This window comes from Chionomys nivalis, chromosome 8 (assembly GCF_950005125.1).
Source record: "Chionomys nivalis chromosome 8, mChiNiv1.1, whole genome shotgun sequence".
Taxonomy (NCBI): Eukaryota; Metazoa; Chordata; class Mammalia; order Rodentia; family Cricetidae; genus Chionomys; species Chionomys nivalis.
The window spans coordinates 72,442,276-72,459,406 of record NC_080093.1 but is presented as its reverse complement, the minus strand read 5'-3'; the positions used below and the strand labels follow the sequence as shown (position 1 = coordinate 72,459,406).

At 43.0% G+C, this 17,131-nt stretch overlaps 1 protein-coding gene across 1 annotated transcript in view; it reads left to right on the top strand.

The window, feature by feature from the left end:
- Nucleotides 1-13,776, top strand: part of Hs3st4 (heparan sulfate-glucosamine 3-sulfotransferase 4) — a 416,918-nt gene extending 403,142 nt beyond the window's left edge. The window contains exon 2 of the mRNA XM_057778438.1: nt 10,530-13,776. Within this exon, the coding sequence (XP_057634421.1) occupies nt 10,530-11,166 (637 nt within the window). The 3' untranslated portion in view covers nt 11,167-13,776. The remainder of the gene's footprint in view (nt 1-10,529) is intronic.
- Nucleotides 13,777-17,131: the final 3,355 nt, after the last annotated feature.

The following is a 17,131-nucleotide window of genomic DNA, read 5'->3' as shown; positions in this document are numbered from 1 at the left end:
TTTAGACAGAAACTCCCAGTTGGTCACTGTGCAGAGCCACAGAGGAGGAATCAGCCTTCATGTGATCATATAGAATCTGGCTCTACTGACGGATCCACTTTGTCTAAGTCACACTTAGCCAGGGGATACCAAAGACTAAGAACTGGTACCACACAGCTAATACTCCTTTATCTAGGGCATGGCATTTAGCAATCCAGATCGTCAGCATTCCAAGACGGAGCTTCTACAATGCTGTTGATTGTCTTTGTTGTTTGACAGCACTCATTAAAGCAGCATAGACTTATAAAGCCCTTATGTGGTGTTTGTCAATGGAGGCAGCTGCTCTAGTTGGAATTAAGTTTGAGTCTGTGCCTCCAGGGTTCAGAGTTTGAAATTTAATTGAGATATTAAGAGGATAGGAACATAATAAAATTTAATTGAGATATTAAGAGGATAGGAACATAATCTGTTCATGATGTTTAGAGGTAGAGCCTTTGGACATTGATTGGGATTAGGAAAGGACACCAGCATGACATTCCTTTGAATACTGGTGGCTTTATAAAAGAGAGAGCAACCAGAAGACACCTGTACACATGTATACGTGTGTTCCCTCTAGTGACACATAAGAATTATCTTCACTATGACAAACAACCGGAAAAACACCTTAAGGGTGAAAGGGCTGATTTGGGCTCACAGTTTTAGAAACTTTTACCTCGTTGTGGCAGGGAAGGTGTGGTTGGATTTTCACAGTGCTGAGAGCTCCTCACATCACTGGTATCAGGATGTTGAGAGTGGGAACAGAACAAGTGGTAAGCTTCCAAGGTCCATCTCTAAGGATATACTGGTACCAACTATGCCTCATCTCCTAAAGGCTTCTTAGGAAACCAAAATAGTGACACCAGCTGGGGACAAACCTTCAGAACAGGAACCTGTCGAGGACAGCTTAGAGTCAAGGCACAATGGATGTCTTGTGCTATGTTTGAATTCCAACAAGCATGAAAGCCACCACCAGTCACTAGCTCTCAGGGCTCTGCCTGTAGAACTATGAGTCCAAGCAATCTTTTGTTCTTTATAAGTTTCTCAGCCTCAGGTAGATGGACACAGCTGAACACACAGGCATTTGCTCCATTTTAAAGCAACTTTATGAGGTACATATTATCACCATTCCAGTTTGTAGCTGAGAAAATCTAGGCAGAGAGAGGCTAAGTAGGTTGTCCAACATCCTTCCCCTAATGAAAGGCACAGACTATATCCAAATCTAGGAATCTTGGTTAGACTACTGGATCACAAGGGATGTTTGAGACTTCCAAAGACATCTGGCAATATCAATGTGCACATGTGATTAGTATGTCTATAGGGGCCTGTGAGCACCTAAAAGACAGTGGCCGGGGTGCTACCTAGCATTGTACACAGTTCTTATTGTGAAATTCAGGATAGACCCAGATACTGACACACAGGCTGTTCATTGGCAGTTCCCCAGGGCACATCATCTTTATAGTTCATAAATCACTGCAAATCTTACTTTCCTTGGAGGTGAACATCCCATTCTTGGCTACCATTCTTGGTGATGGGGTTCTAAGGAAATGATGGTCATGAGGATAGGGATGAATTCCCACATCTTTTCCAGATAGTTCTTTGGAGGTAAAACCAAGCCCCAAAGCAAATCAACTAAGGGAGAATCAAAATCCTCCAGTCCTGGAAGATCTCTACTAACTCGACACAAAGTTCAAAACAGAAAACATGTTCCAGACCTGAGTTTACTATTTTCTATTTTCTCCTAAATTGTGATTGTGTGACATTTAGACCCAGAGAGTTTTCTGTTTTTCTTATTGGTATTCTTTTGGTCCACATTCTCTCTCTCTCTCTCTCTCTTTCTCTCTCTCTCTCTCTCTCTCTCCTCTCTCTTCTTTTCTTTTATTCTTTTTCCTCCTCCATTTATCTTCTTCACAGTTACCACTTCTCTGCCACACCTTTCTGTCTCCTTTTCTCCATATAGGAATATGGCAATATAGATGAGATGCAGTAACAAAGGGATCTCACAGAAATAGTCTGTCCCAGCCTCTCTCCAAGTCTCCTCTACAAGAACTTAGAGTGTCTTAAATGTCAGGGACCACATAAGCTTTTATACCAATATTGACTTAATACTCTGCATATAATAATCACCAATAAATACTCAGTTGAATGAACCAAGAGTTACTTTGAAACACAGCCCTTTTTATGTATAGGAAGTTGAGGTCCAGGGAAGAAACATCTGTAACTTAAATTCATTCAGCAAGTTAACTGTTAAGTCAGAACTGTAGCCCAGAACCTCCTTTTGAATCTAGCTTAGAGCAGTGTGGTCCCAGAACATGCAGCTTTCTCCAGTCCTCTGTATATGTATGTGGTTTTCATATGCAAATAAAAATGGATTATACTTCTTTTTCTCACAAACTCAAATTTGAAAACCATAGTGAAATTCCCAACATGCCTGGGGAAGACAAGGTGTGGCCCATGAACCATTGGATAAGATTCATTTTTCCTCTCTAAAACCTGACTTTCTCATCTCTATATGGACTCAGTGAATCCTGGGGGCCTGTGAGGTTGAGCCGGACTAATGTGACACAGGTGTTACATGGACTTGAGAGTGTATTTCTTCCCTCGGTACCAAGGAGCTGGCCCCACCACCTGCCCTTGCTTTAACCACCATTATCGTGGGTTATAGTTCATCAGGAGGGCTCAGAAAATATTGCTAATTTATGCACCATTTATTCCACTAGATAATGCATTTGGGAAAGTGTAAGATGCCCACACACCTGCGATTCAGGCAAGCTAAAGGTGGGCTCGGCACTGACCCTGCCAGGGAGAATGGGCACTTTATATCTCATATGGTTGATTGCTTTCTCCCTCAGTGTTCATGATGGTATCCATTCGCTTCAGTTGAGGAGGCCCTGGAGAGAGATATCACAAATTGAATGATGTAGCTTGATCTGGCAAGGATTTCTAAGGTTTTGTGATTCCCAGTGGTAAGCTGCCTTCACTGTTCATGTCATGGGACTGATTTTAAGATTCCACTTCACCACCTATTAGCAGAGTGACTTGGGGACAGTCATGTCACTTTGGTAAGCCCTAGTAATTTGACACTTGTCAAGAAGCAACCAAGAGGGCAGATTATGGTGTTAGACAAAACCTAAGGTTTAATTTGGTTCTACCTCTCTTGACTGTGAATGAATCAATCTCACTGGGCTTCAGTTTTCTGATTTCTAAAGATGTGATGACAGTATAAAAAGTAAAAAGGAGCTTTAAGGAATTAGCAGCAACTGTATTGAGACCCCATGGAAGTCACTCTCTAGATATTAATTAATTTAACACTACTCCCTGTGAAAAGGAGATTGTTCATGTGATGCTTGCTCTCCAGACAATGGGAATGAGACATTGCAGGAATACCTTAACTTACAGTGGGGATTTACTCAATGAAGTCATCAGACGTTTAAGGTATTAGAAGGTGACAATGCATTGTTTTTCAGATAGAACCTCATGCCTTCCAAACTGGCCTCAAACTTTCCCTACCAACTGCTCCCTACTCTCAGCCCCTGAAAATGGGTTGAGTGTGCCAACAACACCATCACTCTTCCAATATATACTGTTGACTGTTCACCCTCATGGTCACATGGTTGGACAGGAACTGTGATTCAGCATTGAGGGAAAATAGTACAGGTGGCACAGTGTGATGCCTGCAGACACAGCTACTGAAGCTACATGGTGTGACCCTGTGCCAATCAAACCAAAGTTGGGTGGAGTCATATCAGATATGTTAGTCCAGGTACAGACTCAGATTCAAAGCATAGTTTATTCTGAACGTGGATCACTTTTTACTGAATGTGAATTATTGCTACAGGAGCTCCAGCAGTTCCTTCTGCTCTTTCAGCCGATAGCCTTTAAGATACCAGCCCATTTGGGCATGGTCTTTTTTGCTTTAAAAGTAGCGGTAGCCATGCACTAGCTTTCTTGCTTCCAGCTTCCAGGCTGATAGACTTTGTTCCTGATCGTGCAGAGGGCTGTTTTCTGGGACTGTGATCTGTAAGATTTTCCCCCTTAAATAAATAACCCTTTATTAATCATAATTGCAAACTGGTATGGGATTGTTTTGTGACTTATGCCTCAAATCATAGTGGAAAAACTGAAAGTTATATCTGTATCAGTGCTGTGTAATGTGCACAAGATCATACAATTTATAAACCCGTGCAAACTTAGCAAGTAGAGCTTTAGATTTTGTGCTCTTGACTTCACAGGAGAGTCTTGTGTTTGAAAGTGCTTAGTGAAGTCAGTCTTCCCTCACGCACGAAACAAAACATGGGGTAGGTAAGCCCTCTGTACATAATGGTACTTGAGGCACTATGACAACTATCATCACGGTCTCCTTAGAGGCCCTGTATGCCGCTGACTAGAATTGCACAGGCCTCTGCTTAGCAAAGTGCTCACACCAATGGAAGAGGGTGGGGCCTGGGATGAGAGTTGAGGACATCTCAGAAACGTTCCTACTGCAAGAGCAGCTGACAGCTTGGGTGGAGCGATTCTCACTTCAGGACTGTGTGTTGATGCTGATGTCACAGCTGCTCTGAGCACCCAGGATACTGTCAACGAGCTCTTCCCAGCCCAGATGCAGTGTTTTCTCACCATATGGTGCACAATGAAGTGCATGGTCTTTCAGGCAGGGATGGTGTGGTGAAGGCACACTGACCTCCATACATGGAGAGCCTGATCTAAGAAGCATGTGGTTCAGTTTCCTCCAGTTTTCCCATTTCCTGCTCCCCTGCCTCCGGTACCATGTGCTCATTTGTGTATCAATCCCATAATAACCTAATGACTTCTATAGATAATGCTATATTGCTATAATGCTATAGAACATTACACGGTGGCATTTGTCACATTAAGCACGAAGAACACAGGCAAGTAAAGCATTGCCCTTATCCTCAAGAACTGAGACTAGCTGTGCAGGATATGGGGAGCAATTCCAGTATGTTGGTTTGCTTGGATACGTGTTTGGTTTTTTTGCAATGCAAGAGAACAAATTTGGGATTTTGTGCCTGATACATGCGAGGCTAGCCCTCTACCACTGAGCTTCATCCCACTCTACCTTAGGTCTTGCAATCTCAGTAATGCCAGAGCTCTGGGAGCTAAGATGTGTTAGTAAGGGGCTGTGATGTGGTGGGACATTTATATAGCATGGTGGAAGTCCCGAATCCCCTGACTTCAATCTCAGGCTATTACCAAAATTAAAATACAGTACAATGTAATAAAATAAGAGTTAGTGAGAAATCTTCGAGAATACTAACTTTTTTATGACACAACAAGCATTTAAATATTTTTTTCTATTTGGGAATTCACAGCACAGACAAAGAGCAGGTCTCACCATTCACTGGCGACTAGCAGAAGATAGACATTGCTCTCTTAACTTCCTGGCAGATGAACTATGCAGCACAGAGAATATGAATGCCCAGCTTCAGCTCAGGTTTGACCCCTGGATTTCAGACTCCCATGCATGGATAAGTTGCTGGCTTGACTTGAGGCTGTAACTGATAGCCCACGTTCCAGATTCCACATCAGACTGCTGTCTTCTGCTCCACGGTTGCTTGTTTTACAGTTTAGAGTGCTCTTCTCGTAACTAACCATCAGTCCACCACGCTGCTGCTGGTGTTGCCATGGTACCCAGCATCTCTCTTTTACTTAAACTCAGTCCAGCCCTCAACAGGGACTGTTGGTGCTTATTTCTGGGGACTACTACCACTTCTAACCTATAGTCCTGACGTAGTGTCTGAGCATGCTACCCTTGACACACTCTCTTCTCTGGTCTCAGCAAAGCCGTCAGAAAAGGTAATTACGTGCAAATGATGCTCTAGTCTCCTGCTCAGTGTTCTTCAATGGATTCTTGTGATACGCCTCCCTCACATTAGGCAGGCCCTCCAGGATCTGTTCCCCGCCCATCTTTCCTGACCTTATTTTCTAACTCTCTTACCTTGTCTAACTCCCTCCAGCATCCCTGGCCTTTCTCCTGTTCCTCACGCATCTCACGCATGCCACGATGTGAGAACATGGGTGTATTAAAATGTCAGACCCAGCTGAGAAGAACTTAATTAAAAGCGAAAAAATTGAGGGTGGAAAGCTTCAAGAAGGTGGGAAGGATAAGATTCTAAGACTAGGTGGAAGTTCGTCATATCCAATAAAAGAAATGTCTTCTTCAGTCTCTCTCTCTCTCTCTCTCTCTCTCTCTCTCTCTCTCTCTCTCTCTCTCTGTATGCATTGTTATGTAAATCTTCCTCAGGAGCCACCAACCTTTTTTTTTTTTTTGAGACAAAATCTCTCCTTGGCCTGGGACTTTCCAAGTAGGCAATCTCAGACTCCTGAGTGCTAAAAGTGTGAGCATGTACTACCACAACTCAGCTTTTTACAAACATGGGTCCTGGGGGATCAAACTTAGGATCTCACTGCTTGTGTGGTAAACACTTTGGTGCCTGAGCAAACATGTGAGCCCTGCTTCCTCCAGTGTTATCAGGAGAGGAGACCAGGATAGAGCAGAAATAGTTGCCATATCAGAGTTCTAGATGAGAGATCTGGGAAGGAGAAACAGCAACAAACCTTATTACAATAAAACTTGCCCTGGGATTGGCCTCAGCTCCAGAGACTAGATCAATGGCTTGGCAGGCACTCATCAGAGAGTCACCCAATTAACTTCGGAATAACTTAACTGTTGAACTTAGAGACAAAACACACGCGTAGTGAGACCTTGCATTCCAAGCCTCTTTCCTCCTGTGTAGAGCTGGAACAGCAATGGCGCCCGCTCTGACGATTAGGACAGTTAATTACACGGCACTGTAATACTCTTTTCATCTGTCCGAAGTCCCAGCTCGGCTGCATGCTCCAAGTTTGTTTCATTCACTGTGATATTACTAGGAAATGATCATTTATGAAGAGAGTAAATGAGAGAGTGAATGAAAGCATGGGCTTTAGAAGGGGATAGACTTGCCATTTCATAGTCGTGGGGGAAGCCACTGGAAATTTTCCCATTGACAAAGAACCTGTTGGATATTAATTAAGAGATCCAGTCTTACCATGGGCACTCAGCTGTGGGAATGTCCTTGAGTTACGCGTTTGTCACACTCACCTGCAGCAAGATGATCAGAGCCACTGGGACTCCTCTTCTGCCCTCTGCTTTCTTCAGTGCCCCTGCCTGTTTCTTGCTTTGTATCAAATTCTGAGCCGGGCATACACACACACTCCTGTATCCACTGGCTTATAGGTTGGGAACTACTTCATTCCAGATGCTTTGGATAAAAGAGTCAAGATCCACAAGGATCTTGGCAGATTGTCAATTACGTAAAGTAGAGGAGATGTATTTGAATGGGACTTAGAGTAAAGTAAGCATTGAGGCTTAAGGAGTGTGAGTACAAAGGACAGATAAGAGGAGCTGCACAGCTGCTTCTGTACTGAGGGAAAATGCAACAAGACAGACATACAAAAACGCAGGGAACAAAATCAGGGAGAAGCCATGCAAAAATAACACTTGTAAGGAGGTTATCTTTCAACAGAGTTTATTTAATGTTTTTTTTGTAATATGATGTGAGTTCCATAATTTGTTAAAGAAATAATCTCTACAGCCGAAATAGAACAGGATTGAGTTTATTCCTTGTATCCAGCCAGAGCTAGTGGCAGCTTTCTGGTTGGCCCCCAGCAGTTCATGATCAAGAAGCAGTTGATGACTTTGGTGTGAATCACAATTTCCCCTACTCTAGATCAGACCTTCAGTTCGGTTTTTCCATTGAGTCAAATGTAATTTCTTTCCCTCTGCCCTTCTGTAAGAATTGCTCGGGAAATGCTCCTAGACAGCCGGCTTAAGTGAAAATAAGATTCTGGCATTCATGAGATACTCTCCTAAGTGATCCACCCGCATTATCTCATTTAGTCTTCATCTCAGCCCTGCGAGCATGGAGTTTTATTAGCCCCGTCTTTTCTGTGAGGAGTTTCGGTTCCGAATGGGGTAAGAGGGTTCATTGAGACCAAAACCGTCATTAGAACTTTCAGGTTACCAGATTAGACAGGGCTACAATCAAAGACTGTTTCTTAGCTTCCCACCCTTCCAGAGGCAACCAGCACAGTTAGTGAGCTCAAACTGACACACATGCCTAGACACTAGGTATTGTGGAGAACCTGTCACCCCCAAACAAACATGATTACTCATGGCCATGCCTTGGGCTTTGATCTGAAAACTGCACTCTGCCCAACCAGTGTAGTCCAACAAGGTGTAGTTCTAGCGAATTTTTCTACCAGGCAGATTCCTCTTGCTTAATAAAAGAGCTTGCGGTGAAAGCTGAAAACCCAGCCGCAATTAATTATTGACAGAGCATATGAATTAGAGATAAAAAGAAGTCATTCTTTCTCCACGCTAGTGCTAGTAAATAAATTTAATTATGGTAAAAGAGGCTAAGGGATCTTCGTCTGTATTAAGTTTTATTAGCGGAGACATTTAAAAGCATGTCATCATAACAAAGAGGTCTTGTGTAATCCTGAATGTACCACTTTAGCGCGGGGCTTGGAAGTGAATGGATTTAATGGAGTACCTAGTGGCAGGTGGTCCATATACCATCAGGTATCGAACATGTTTATTCTCAATTACCACTGGTCTACATAGGCCTACGGCAGACTATGCATAATAGGATCGTGGACCTCGTTTTCAATCACTGGTTGGTCCTCTGCTTTGGGCTGGAGGAAGTGGCATCAAATTGTCTCCCCAGAGGTAAATATGAATGGAGGGATGGAGTTGGAACATGTTTTTGTCAAGGAGACCAGTAGACAAGAGCTGTGGGTGGTGTCTGTATTAGCTGGCATCTTTCTGTTACTTTAACAAACATCTAAGACAATCAACTTAGAAGTAAGACTTATTATGGCTTTTGGTCCCAAAGATTGCAATCCATGATTGCTTTGCCTCATTGGTTTTGGGTCTGTGGCAACACCATTTATCATAGAAGGCATATATGGTGGAAAAAGCCCATTCTTCTCATGGCCAAGACATAAAAGTGAGGATTAGAGAGAGGAGATGCTAGGGTCTTAATATGCCCATTATTTAAAAAATACTTTTTAGATTTATTTGTCTTATATGTAGGTGTGCTTTTGCCTGCATGTATGTTTGTGCACCGAGTGCAGGCCAGGTGCCAGCAGAAATCAGAAGGGGGTGATGGATATCCTGGAATTAGAGATACAGTTCATTGCAAGCCACCACGCAGGTGCTGGGGAACAAATGCAGTTGGCTGCAAGAGCAGCCAGTGCTTTCAACCACTGGGGCCCCCTTGGTAGTCTCTTAATATGCCCTTTCGAAGCATGACTCCAAGGACCTAAATTCCTCTCCAATGCTCCACTCTTAAAGACTCCACCACCCTACCCAGGCTGGAGACAAAGCCTTTAACCTATGGCTTTGGGGGCTTTTTAAAGATCCCAGCTAGAGCAGGCTCTGTGAGAAGTTTACAGGGCAAACTTAGAAGCAAAGAAAGAAGGAAACTGTGTGTCTTGTATCCATCCTATGCTTTCATTTTATGTGTCACTTCGTTCTCAAATGAATTTAAGGTGAATGTTAGGATGTTATAATGAAGATGTCATGGCCCAGGGATGTGCTTAAGTTTTCTGTGAACACAAAGCTTGTCTGATTTCTGTCCTTTCTTTATCCCTGGGCTTCGCATTCACCACTTATACAACAATGTTTTTGGACTAAGAAGTCAAGGTACAGAAAAACTCCTTAAAAGTAAAACAATGAATATTCCAGGTTCTGTGGGTCACATGCTTGTTGCACCGACTCCACTTGCTGTTTATTTGACAAAAGCAGCACACACACTATCTGTAAGTAAGTGCGGCTGTGTCCCCATGAAGATTTGTTTACAAGCACTGACATTTAAATTCTGCATAATTTTCACGTAGCACACAATTCTACTATCACTATCATTTGGGTTTTCCCCACAACCATTTAAAGATTATAAATCCTCCTTAACTGTGATTCACAGACAAATAGAAGGCAGTGAGAATTTGCCAACCCTGGACCAGATAATCTTTGAGGTCGTGTTGAACTCAAACATTTCCTGAAAGCTACTACAACAATAATAAAACCCTTAATTTGTTAAGCTCATGCACACGTGAGATTCCATGCTAAATGGTTTTCAAACATTATCCCCTAATCCGCACACTACAGTGTGAAGTCAGTGCTATCATTACCTCCGTTTCAGAGATTTTAAAACTAATATATAAAGAAATCTAGGTTAAACACAGCTGGTAAGAGGTGGACAGGCAGTTTAAATCCAGGGACCCAAAAATCCCAAAGAATAATGCATAAGCCTTAGGCTGCCTTTTCCAATAATTGCATAGTCAAGCCTACAGTTGGTACATAAAAAAAAAACAAAAACAAAACCAACTTCCCAGTGCTTATTGGTTCTATTTGGTGCCTCCCACCTTTGTTATATGGTGCATAGAATTTGTGGAAAGATGTCTTCGGTATGGTAATAATCATTGTATTTCCCCCTTCTTTATTCTTCTAGAAATGTGATGCCCAAGACAGTGGACGGGCAGATAACCATGGAGAAGACGCCCAGTTACTTTGTGACAAATGAGGCTCCCAAGCGCATTCACTCTATGGCCAAGGACATCAAACTCATCGTGGTGGTGCGAAACCCGGTGACCAGGGCCATTTCTGACTATACCCAGACGCTGTCAAAGAAGCCAGAGATCCCTACCTTTGAGGTGCTGGCCTTCAAAAACCGGACCCTGGGGCTGATTGATGCCTCGTGGAGTGCCATTCGCATTGGGATCTATGCTCTGCACCTGGAGAACTGGCTGCAGTACTTCCCCCTCTCTCAGATCCTGTTCGTCAGCGGAGAGCGGCTCATAGTGGACCCTGCAGGGGAGATGGCCAAAGTACAGGATTTCCTAGGCCTCAAGCGTGTTGTGACAGAGAAGCACTTTTACTTCAACAAAACCAAGGGATTCCCCTGCCTGAAGAAGCCAGAAGACAGCAGTGCCCCAAGATGTTTGGGCAAGAGCAAAGGTCGGACTCATCCCCGCATTGACCCAGATGTCATCCACAGACTTCGGAAATTCTACAAACCCTTCAACATGATGTTTTACCAAATGACTGGTCAAGATTTTCAGTGGGAACAGGAAGAGGGTGATAAGTGAGGCTGACAGTGTGGAGGGAAGGCTAAGGAATAGCAAGGATACTCTTTACCAGAGTCCCACATCCCCCAGGTTCTGAAGCTTCGGCCATACTGGAGTACCAAGTAAATTGCCAACCTCATCCAGTCAGGTTCCTTCCAATGTTGTGGGCTTAGGCAAAGGTATAGATCTCATGGCATTCCTATGAAGAAACCAGCTGTACCTGGTGGACAAGGTGGCCACCAGAATCCACCATGAATATTTAGCCTCTACTAGTTAATAGAGCCTTGAAGGCAGGATAAACATCTTCCAGTGTCAAAGACGTATGCTATGATGTTGATGAGTAGCAAAAGGAAAGGAAAGGAAAGGAAAGGAAAGGAAAGGAAAGGAAAGGAAAGGAAAGGAAAGGAAAGGAAAGATAAGCAAGAAGGAGGGAAGAAAGGATAGGAAAGAAGGAAGGAAGGATAAGAAGGAAGGATAGGAAGGAAGGACAGGAAAGAAGGAAGGAAGGAGAGGAAAGAAGGAAGGATAGGAAAGAAGGAAGGATAGGAAGGAAGGAAGGATAGGAAAGAAGGAAGGAAGGAAGGAAAATGTACTTTGCAGGAATTCTTATTGTATTTGTCTTGGGAGTCTGGATTCTAACCTTGTGTTTAATTTCTGGTACATAAACTTCTGCTTTGGCATCTCTCCAGAATGTTGTTGGTGGCTGAGAGCTCCAAGACTCCCAAGGAGCAATATCCTCCCTCCAAGCCTGTCTAGCCTTCCCATCAAAGGCTTCATCCCAAAACCCTTTGACATTCTCCCTTCCCACAATAAGAAGGCAAAGGCATGCACGTATGTTCCTCACCAAAAAATAGCCTACACCCCTGGAGCATTCTATCAGAGAGCCTTCCAAGATGGCTCTTTCTCTTCACGAGTGTTCCAAATTATGGAGAAGCTTAGCACACATCCTCACGTTGGAATATGACCCACATGAATGCTTCTAGAACAGGGAGACAGCAGCTATGATTTGAACCCTGAGGTTGTCAAAGATGAATGCCTATACATGGGGAGTATAAGAAAAAAACCCAGTCCTCTAGTTGGGAGGCCCCCTTACCTAATGATCCTCTTCCCTAAGGATCTTGGTCCTGAGGCATGCTCTAGGGATAGGCTCTGCCCTAGAGACAAAAAACATAGCTTGTTTGTTAGCTGTTCTTCAGGATGCAGAGAGGAAAGGAACACTCAACGTTTTTCTGTTTGTCTCACCTCTGCCCTCTCAGGGTCACCTCATGGCTCATTTTCTCTACTCCTAGATGGTATCTATTGGGCCATTGGCAAGAATACTGATTTGCAGTATGAAGTGGGTGGGGAGGGCAAGGACTGTCTGCAGACATCCTTTTCAAGGGCTGCCAAATAAAGTGTCCCCTCCCATTAGTGTGGCTGACGGAAACAAAGCAGTTGACATAAAGCACTTGCTCGCAGATCTCCAAAGTCAGAAATTGTAGTAAAATTGGAAATTTGTATGAGTGGGGAGAGTGGAATCTGTTCGGCTGTGATTAAACTGGCATTTCTCTCACTAAATGGAAACTGTGTTGTTATAAAGCTTAATGCAACCTGATTGATGGGCTTTAATGGTGTATTTGTGTCGGTCACTTCTTCCCCACCCCTACACTGGAGCGCAAGGAATGGCTTTGTTCAGGATGAACAGAGGGACCAGATTTCTGAGTATTTAGGGGTTTCTGTGTGCAGTGCAGGATGCTTCTTACAGCCACACAAACACTATGGCTTGGGAAGGAGGTATTAGCTTTTTCATCACCCCATTAGTGATGGACTGATAACTCAGATTCAAAAACAGCTGCACAAATATTTTTTTTCAGATAAGAAAAGTTGAGCTGAAGGCAACAGATGTGCCAAAGTCAACAAAGATACAGATCAAAGGACACGTGCTCACATGTTTAAAGGAGGGGGTGTACACATGCAGAGAAGGTGAACTTCATGGAGCTGACATGGGGATTGCTCTGTGAGCAGAACAAAGAGGGAGTGTGTGTCAGCCCTGGCTGAATCACCCGTAGACTTTGTAAAACACATATGTCCAAGCCAACTGTGGTGGAAGACACCGGAACCACAGCAGTCGAGCCTGAGGTAGCCCCAGGGCTTTGAGGCCAGCCTACGTCACACAGGGAGACATTGGCTAAAAGTAAGTAAGTACATAAACAGAAGGGGGAAAGAAAGGAAAAAGGGGAGAGGACTGAGGCAGGAGGAAGGGGAAGAAGAAGTAAAGAAAGAAGAAGGACACCATTTCCTGAGCTCTAGACTAGACCTGTGGTGAGATTTACTTCCAAGGAATGTGGCCCCGGGTTTTTTTTTTTAACACTACAAGGAAGGATATATTTATCCTTGCAGAAATGTGTTCTGCTTGGCATTTCAGTAGTGGCTAGGTTATAGTGACATCATAACTCTGCCAAAGGGCAATGTTCTAGAATACCTCTAAAAACATTCTTCTACGGGCTAAGAACAGCCATTCCCAGCCTGCCCTCCTGTCCCGTTTCGGATGGACACATCTTGATTAAGCTCTTCAGTCTCCCCAGTCTGTCTGTCTTCATAAGCCTATAAGATTCATATTTAAATGATGCTTCCAAATAACATAGCCTCTAAGTTTGTGTCCTTACATAAATATTCCATATAAAGATGACAAACCCATTTTAATATGGTTAACAAGAGGTAAATAAACCATTTTCTTTTGTGAAATAAAAGTCTGGAAAACACTCCCTCCCTCTTAAGTCATTTATATTCCATTCTGTATAAAGAAAGGGCAGAAGACTAAGCCTCAAGAACAAGAAGATTTAAAACAAAACAAAAACAAAACTTCCATTTGGCAATATATTTGAGTCTTGATGCTGAAAAGAAATGCAAATTCGACATGTTTAAGGTTTGATTTCTTCGGTGGCTACTATTATTCCTTTGACTTTCTGACTCACAGTGAACGACTGGGTTTTGTCCCTGAGTGTGAGGGCTTGCTGAAGGAATCATTATCCGTAAAAGCTAAGCCAACTTGCCAGCATAGAGTCAGGTTAATAATACTTCTGCCCCATTTAAATGTGAGCATGGCAACTCCCAGAGAGACTGAACTTGGTATTTGATTTCAATTAACAAAGCATAAATTATATTTAATGCTCTGCTCCCCGCCCTTCCCAGGAATGGGTGATTCATGGCTACTGCTTGTGTTTCCAAATGAGAAAAGAGCCCATCCTTTTGAATACTGTAGTATAATTGCTACTGTGTTCATTTCAGTTTAAAAGTGTCTTTGTACACCCGGGAGATACAAAAGCCATGACACTGTAGCTAAAGTTTACAAGTTCGAAGCTCAACACACACACACACTTAAACATGCACAAAATCTAGGAAAATTACTTAGCAGACTTATGCATCTTTAGCTAGTGAATGGACACCATTATGTCAGTGGAGATATGGCTGTTTATGGGATCCTCTACAAGCTTAAGGAAGGAACATCTTCAACTAACTTCTGCGGATGAATGTGGCTGCTCATTCCTATAATATTAGAAATACCCATCTGAGCCTTCCTTTTCTAAGCCTCCAACTCCTGTTTTTTCAGGGTCTTGACTTACTGGAACCCTCCTATTACTCCATCCTGCTATTTCCCAAGGAAAGCTTCTCCACTGGCTCAATGCTGTCAGAAAGGGTAACTAGCTGTTTTTTATCCCTGCCTATATGTGTTAATTCTACAAAAGAAACTGCCAGTCCAGCTTATCTTCAATTTGTATATATGTTACAGAAGTATATTTAATCCTTACCTGGGTACTACCCAAGGTTTCCATGGAGATGGAAATGACTTAATAGAGAGGGAGGCATCTGAAAAGAATAAAATGCTTCATTGACAGGAAGGATGCTGATGCTGAAGACAATGATGACAATGGTGTTGGTGATGCTGATGCTACAGAGTAAGGATGAAGATGATGGTGGTGATGGGGATGAGGAGGAAGAGGGAGGTAGTTTCACAATACCCCTTTCCAGAACAATATATCTTTATAGTGTTCTAAAATGGTGTTGTTCGGTAATTAATTCCACTGTTTTACTCACATTGAATAATCATGAAAATGCTGAGAGAAAGTGAAGCACACTTGATTTGCATAAAGCTCAGGACAGGAAATGTTTTAAAAAACTCCCTATAAACAGAACTAAGATGGCTGAAATTCACACATTCATATGCAAAATCTCCTTCCACTCTACCTTGAGGGAAATTTACCTCACTCTTTCTAGCTTTTCCCTTGTTCTGTATCAAAGGCATTGCTTTAGATTTTACAAGGACGCAGGATTCAACAATGCAGGAAAAGCATCCAAGTCATGAGTTCACTGTCTGAAGTTCTGGCTCCTAAATTCTACATGATCGACCAAGTCGGTTGAGAACCTGGGTCCAAGATTGTGTGTTTCAGAGTGTGTCTGCTTTCTCACAGAAATGAGGAATTTTCATTTCCAGGTAAGAGGTACATAAGATCACATCCTAGAAATCGTGAAATATGATACGGTAATACGATATGGCCTATGACATCCAAGAAGGAAATACAGAGGAAACCATTGGGTATCTGCAATGGGAAATGAGCAGGGATCCCTGAATACAGGAAAACAACTGGGTTTTATATTCAGTCTGTTTCCTTCACTCCATAAACATCTATAGGGTCATCACATGGCAACAAAAAGAAATAAGTCGGGGAGAGGTTTGAGAGATAGCTCAATGTTAAAATCACCATCTGCTCTTCCAGAGGACCCAGTAAAGGTTCTCTAGAGAAGGGGCCAACAGAGTGGATGCATGTCACAACATATATTTAGTAGACTGGATTTCACAGTGAAAGCTGGGGAGTCCAAAAAATGGTCTTCTGCATATGGCATGTGGTCGAAAAAAATGGCAAGGTCCATAATGCTGTATGCCTCCGCAGGAAAAGGTATCAAAGGCCAGAGTATTCTGGAGAGCTGTTGGTCTTCAGTCCATGCTGGAAGATCGGGGGATCTAGGTTCTGCTGTTAGCACTAAGAATGAGTAGAAGCACTCACAAGTAGGGGGAACAAGGCCGGCGGGTCAAACACAATGACTTTTACCTATCTAATTTACTTCAATAATGCTTTTCACTTCTCTCCTATCAGAAGTGCAGCCCAACCAACTAATCTCTGCAGTGAATGTTTCCACAAATGCTGTGAGGAGGCCTTTCTCAGAGGCAATGATAAACTATCTGCCATGTTTGCCTCACTGATGTGAAATACACACACTTTCAATGATCTGCTCAAGGTCAGCAGGTCCTGCAGGGGTGTTAACCATGCTGGGAGCTCCTCATGCAGGTCCTGTAGGGGTGTTAAACATGCTGGGAGCTCCTCATGCAGTTTTCTGGCCTGTGAATATACCTTTCCACTGCTCTTTACCATCGCTACATCCACTTGGAATTGGAACACCGTGACCAAGTTGTCTATCTCCTTGAAATGCAGGGATGGTTCAACAAATGCAAATCTATAAATATAACAAACTGCCTAAATGGTCTTAAAGGCAAAAATGACAGGATCTTCTCACAGATGCAGGAACAGCCACTGTTAATAGGATGGTGTCCCAAGGTGTCATTCTATCCACCCAGGAGCCAATCAATTAAACGTAAGGAGCACGTGGTAGGTAATTACAGATGTTAGACCAAACCATGGGGCTATAAAACCTCTCATTTATTCCATGAATTTGACAAACATGTATGTCTTATCACTATAATAGGTTTTCAAGAAGCCCCATTATCTATTCACGTGACCTTCAGTGGGAGAAAGCCCTCACAGTATGGGAATGCATAAGAATAGTCCAGCAAGTACCTTGAGATGCCCTCTCAGGGGGCAGAGGGCCTCAAATTTGACTTGAAAATGTCCTAGGCTACAGCAAACACCCAGCTCCTTTAGTCTCAGATGGAGAGATGAGTTTGCATTAATGGTACAGAATTTTCCTGATAGCCCGTTTTCTTTTCCACTCC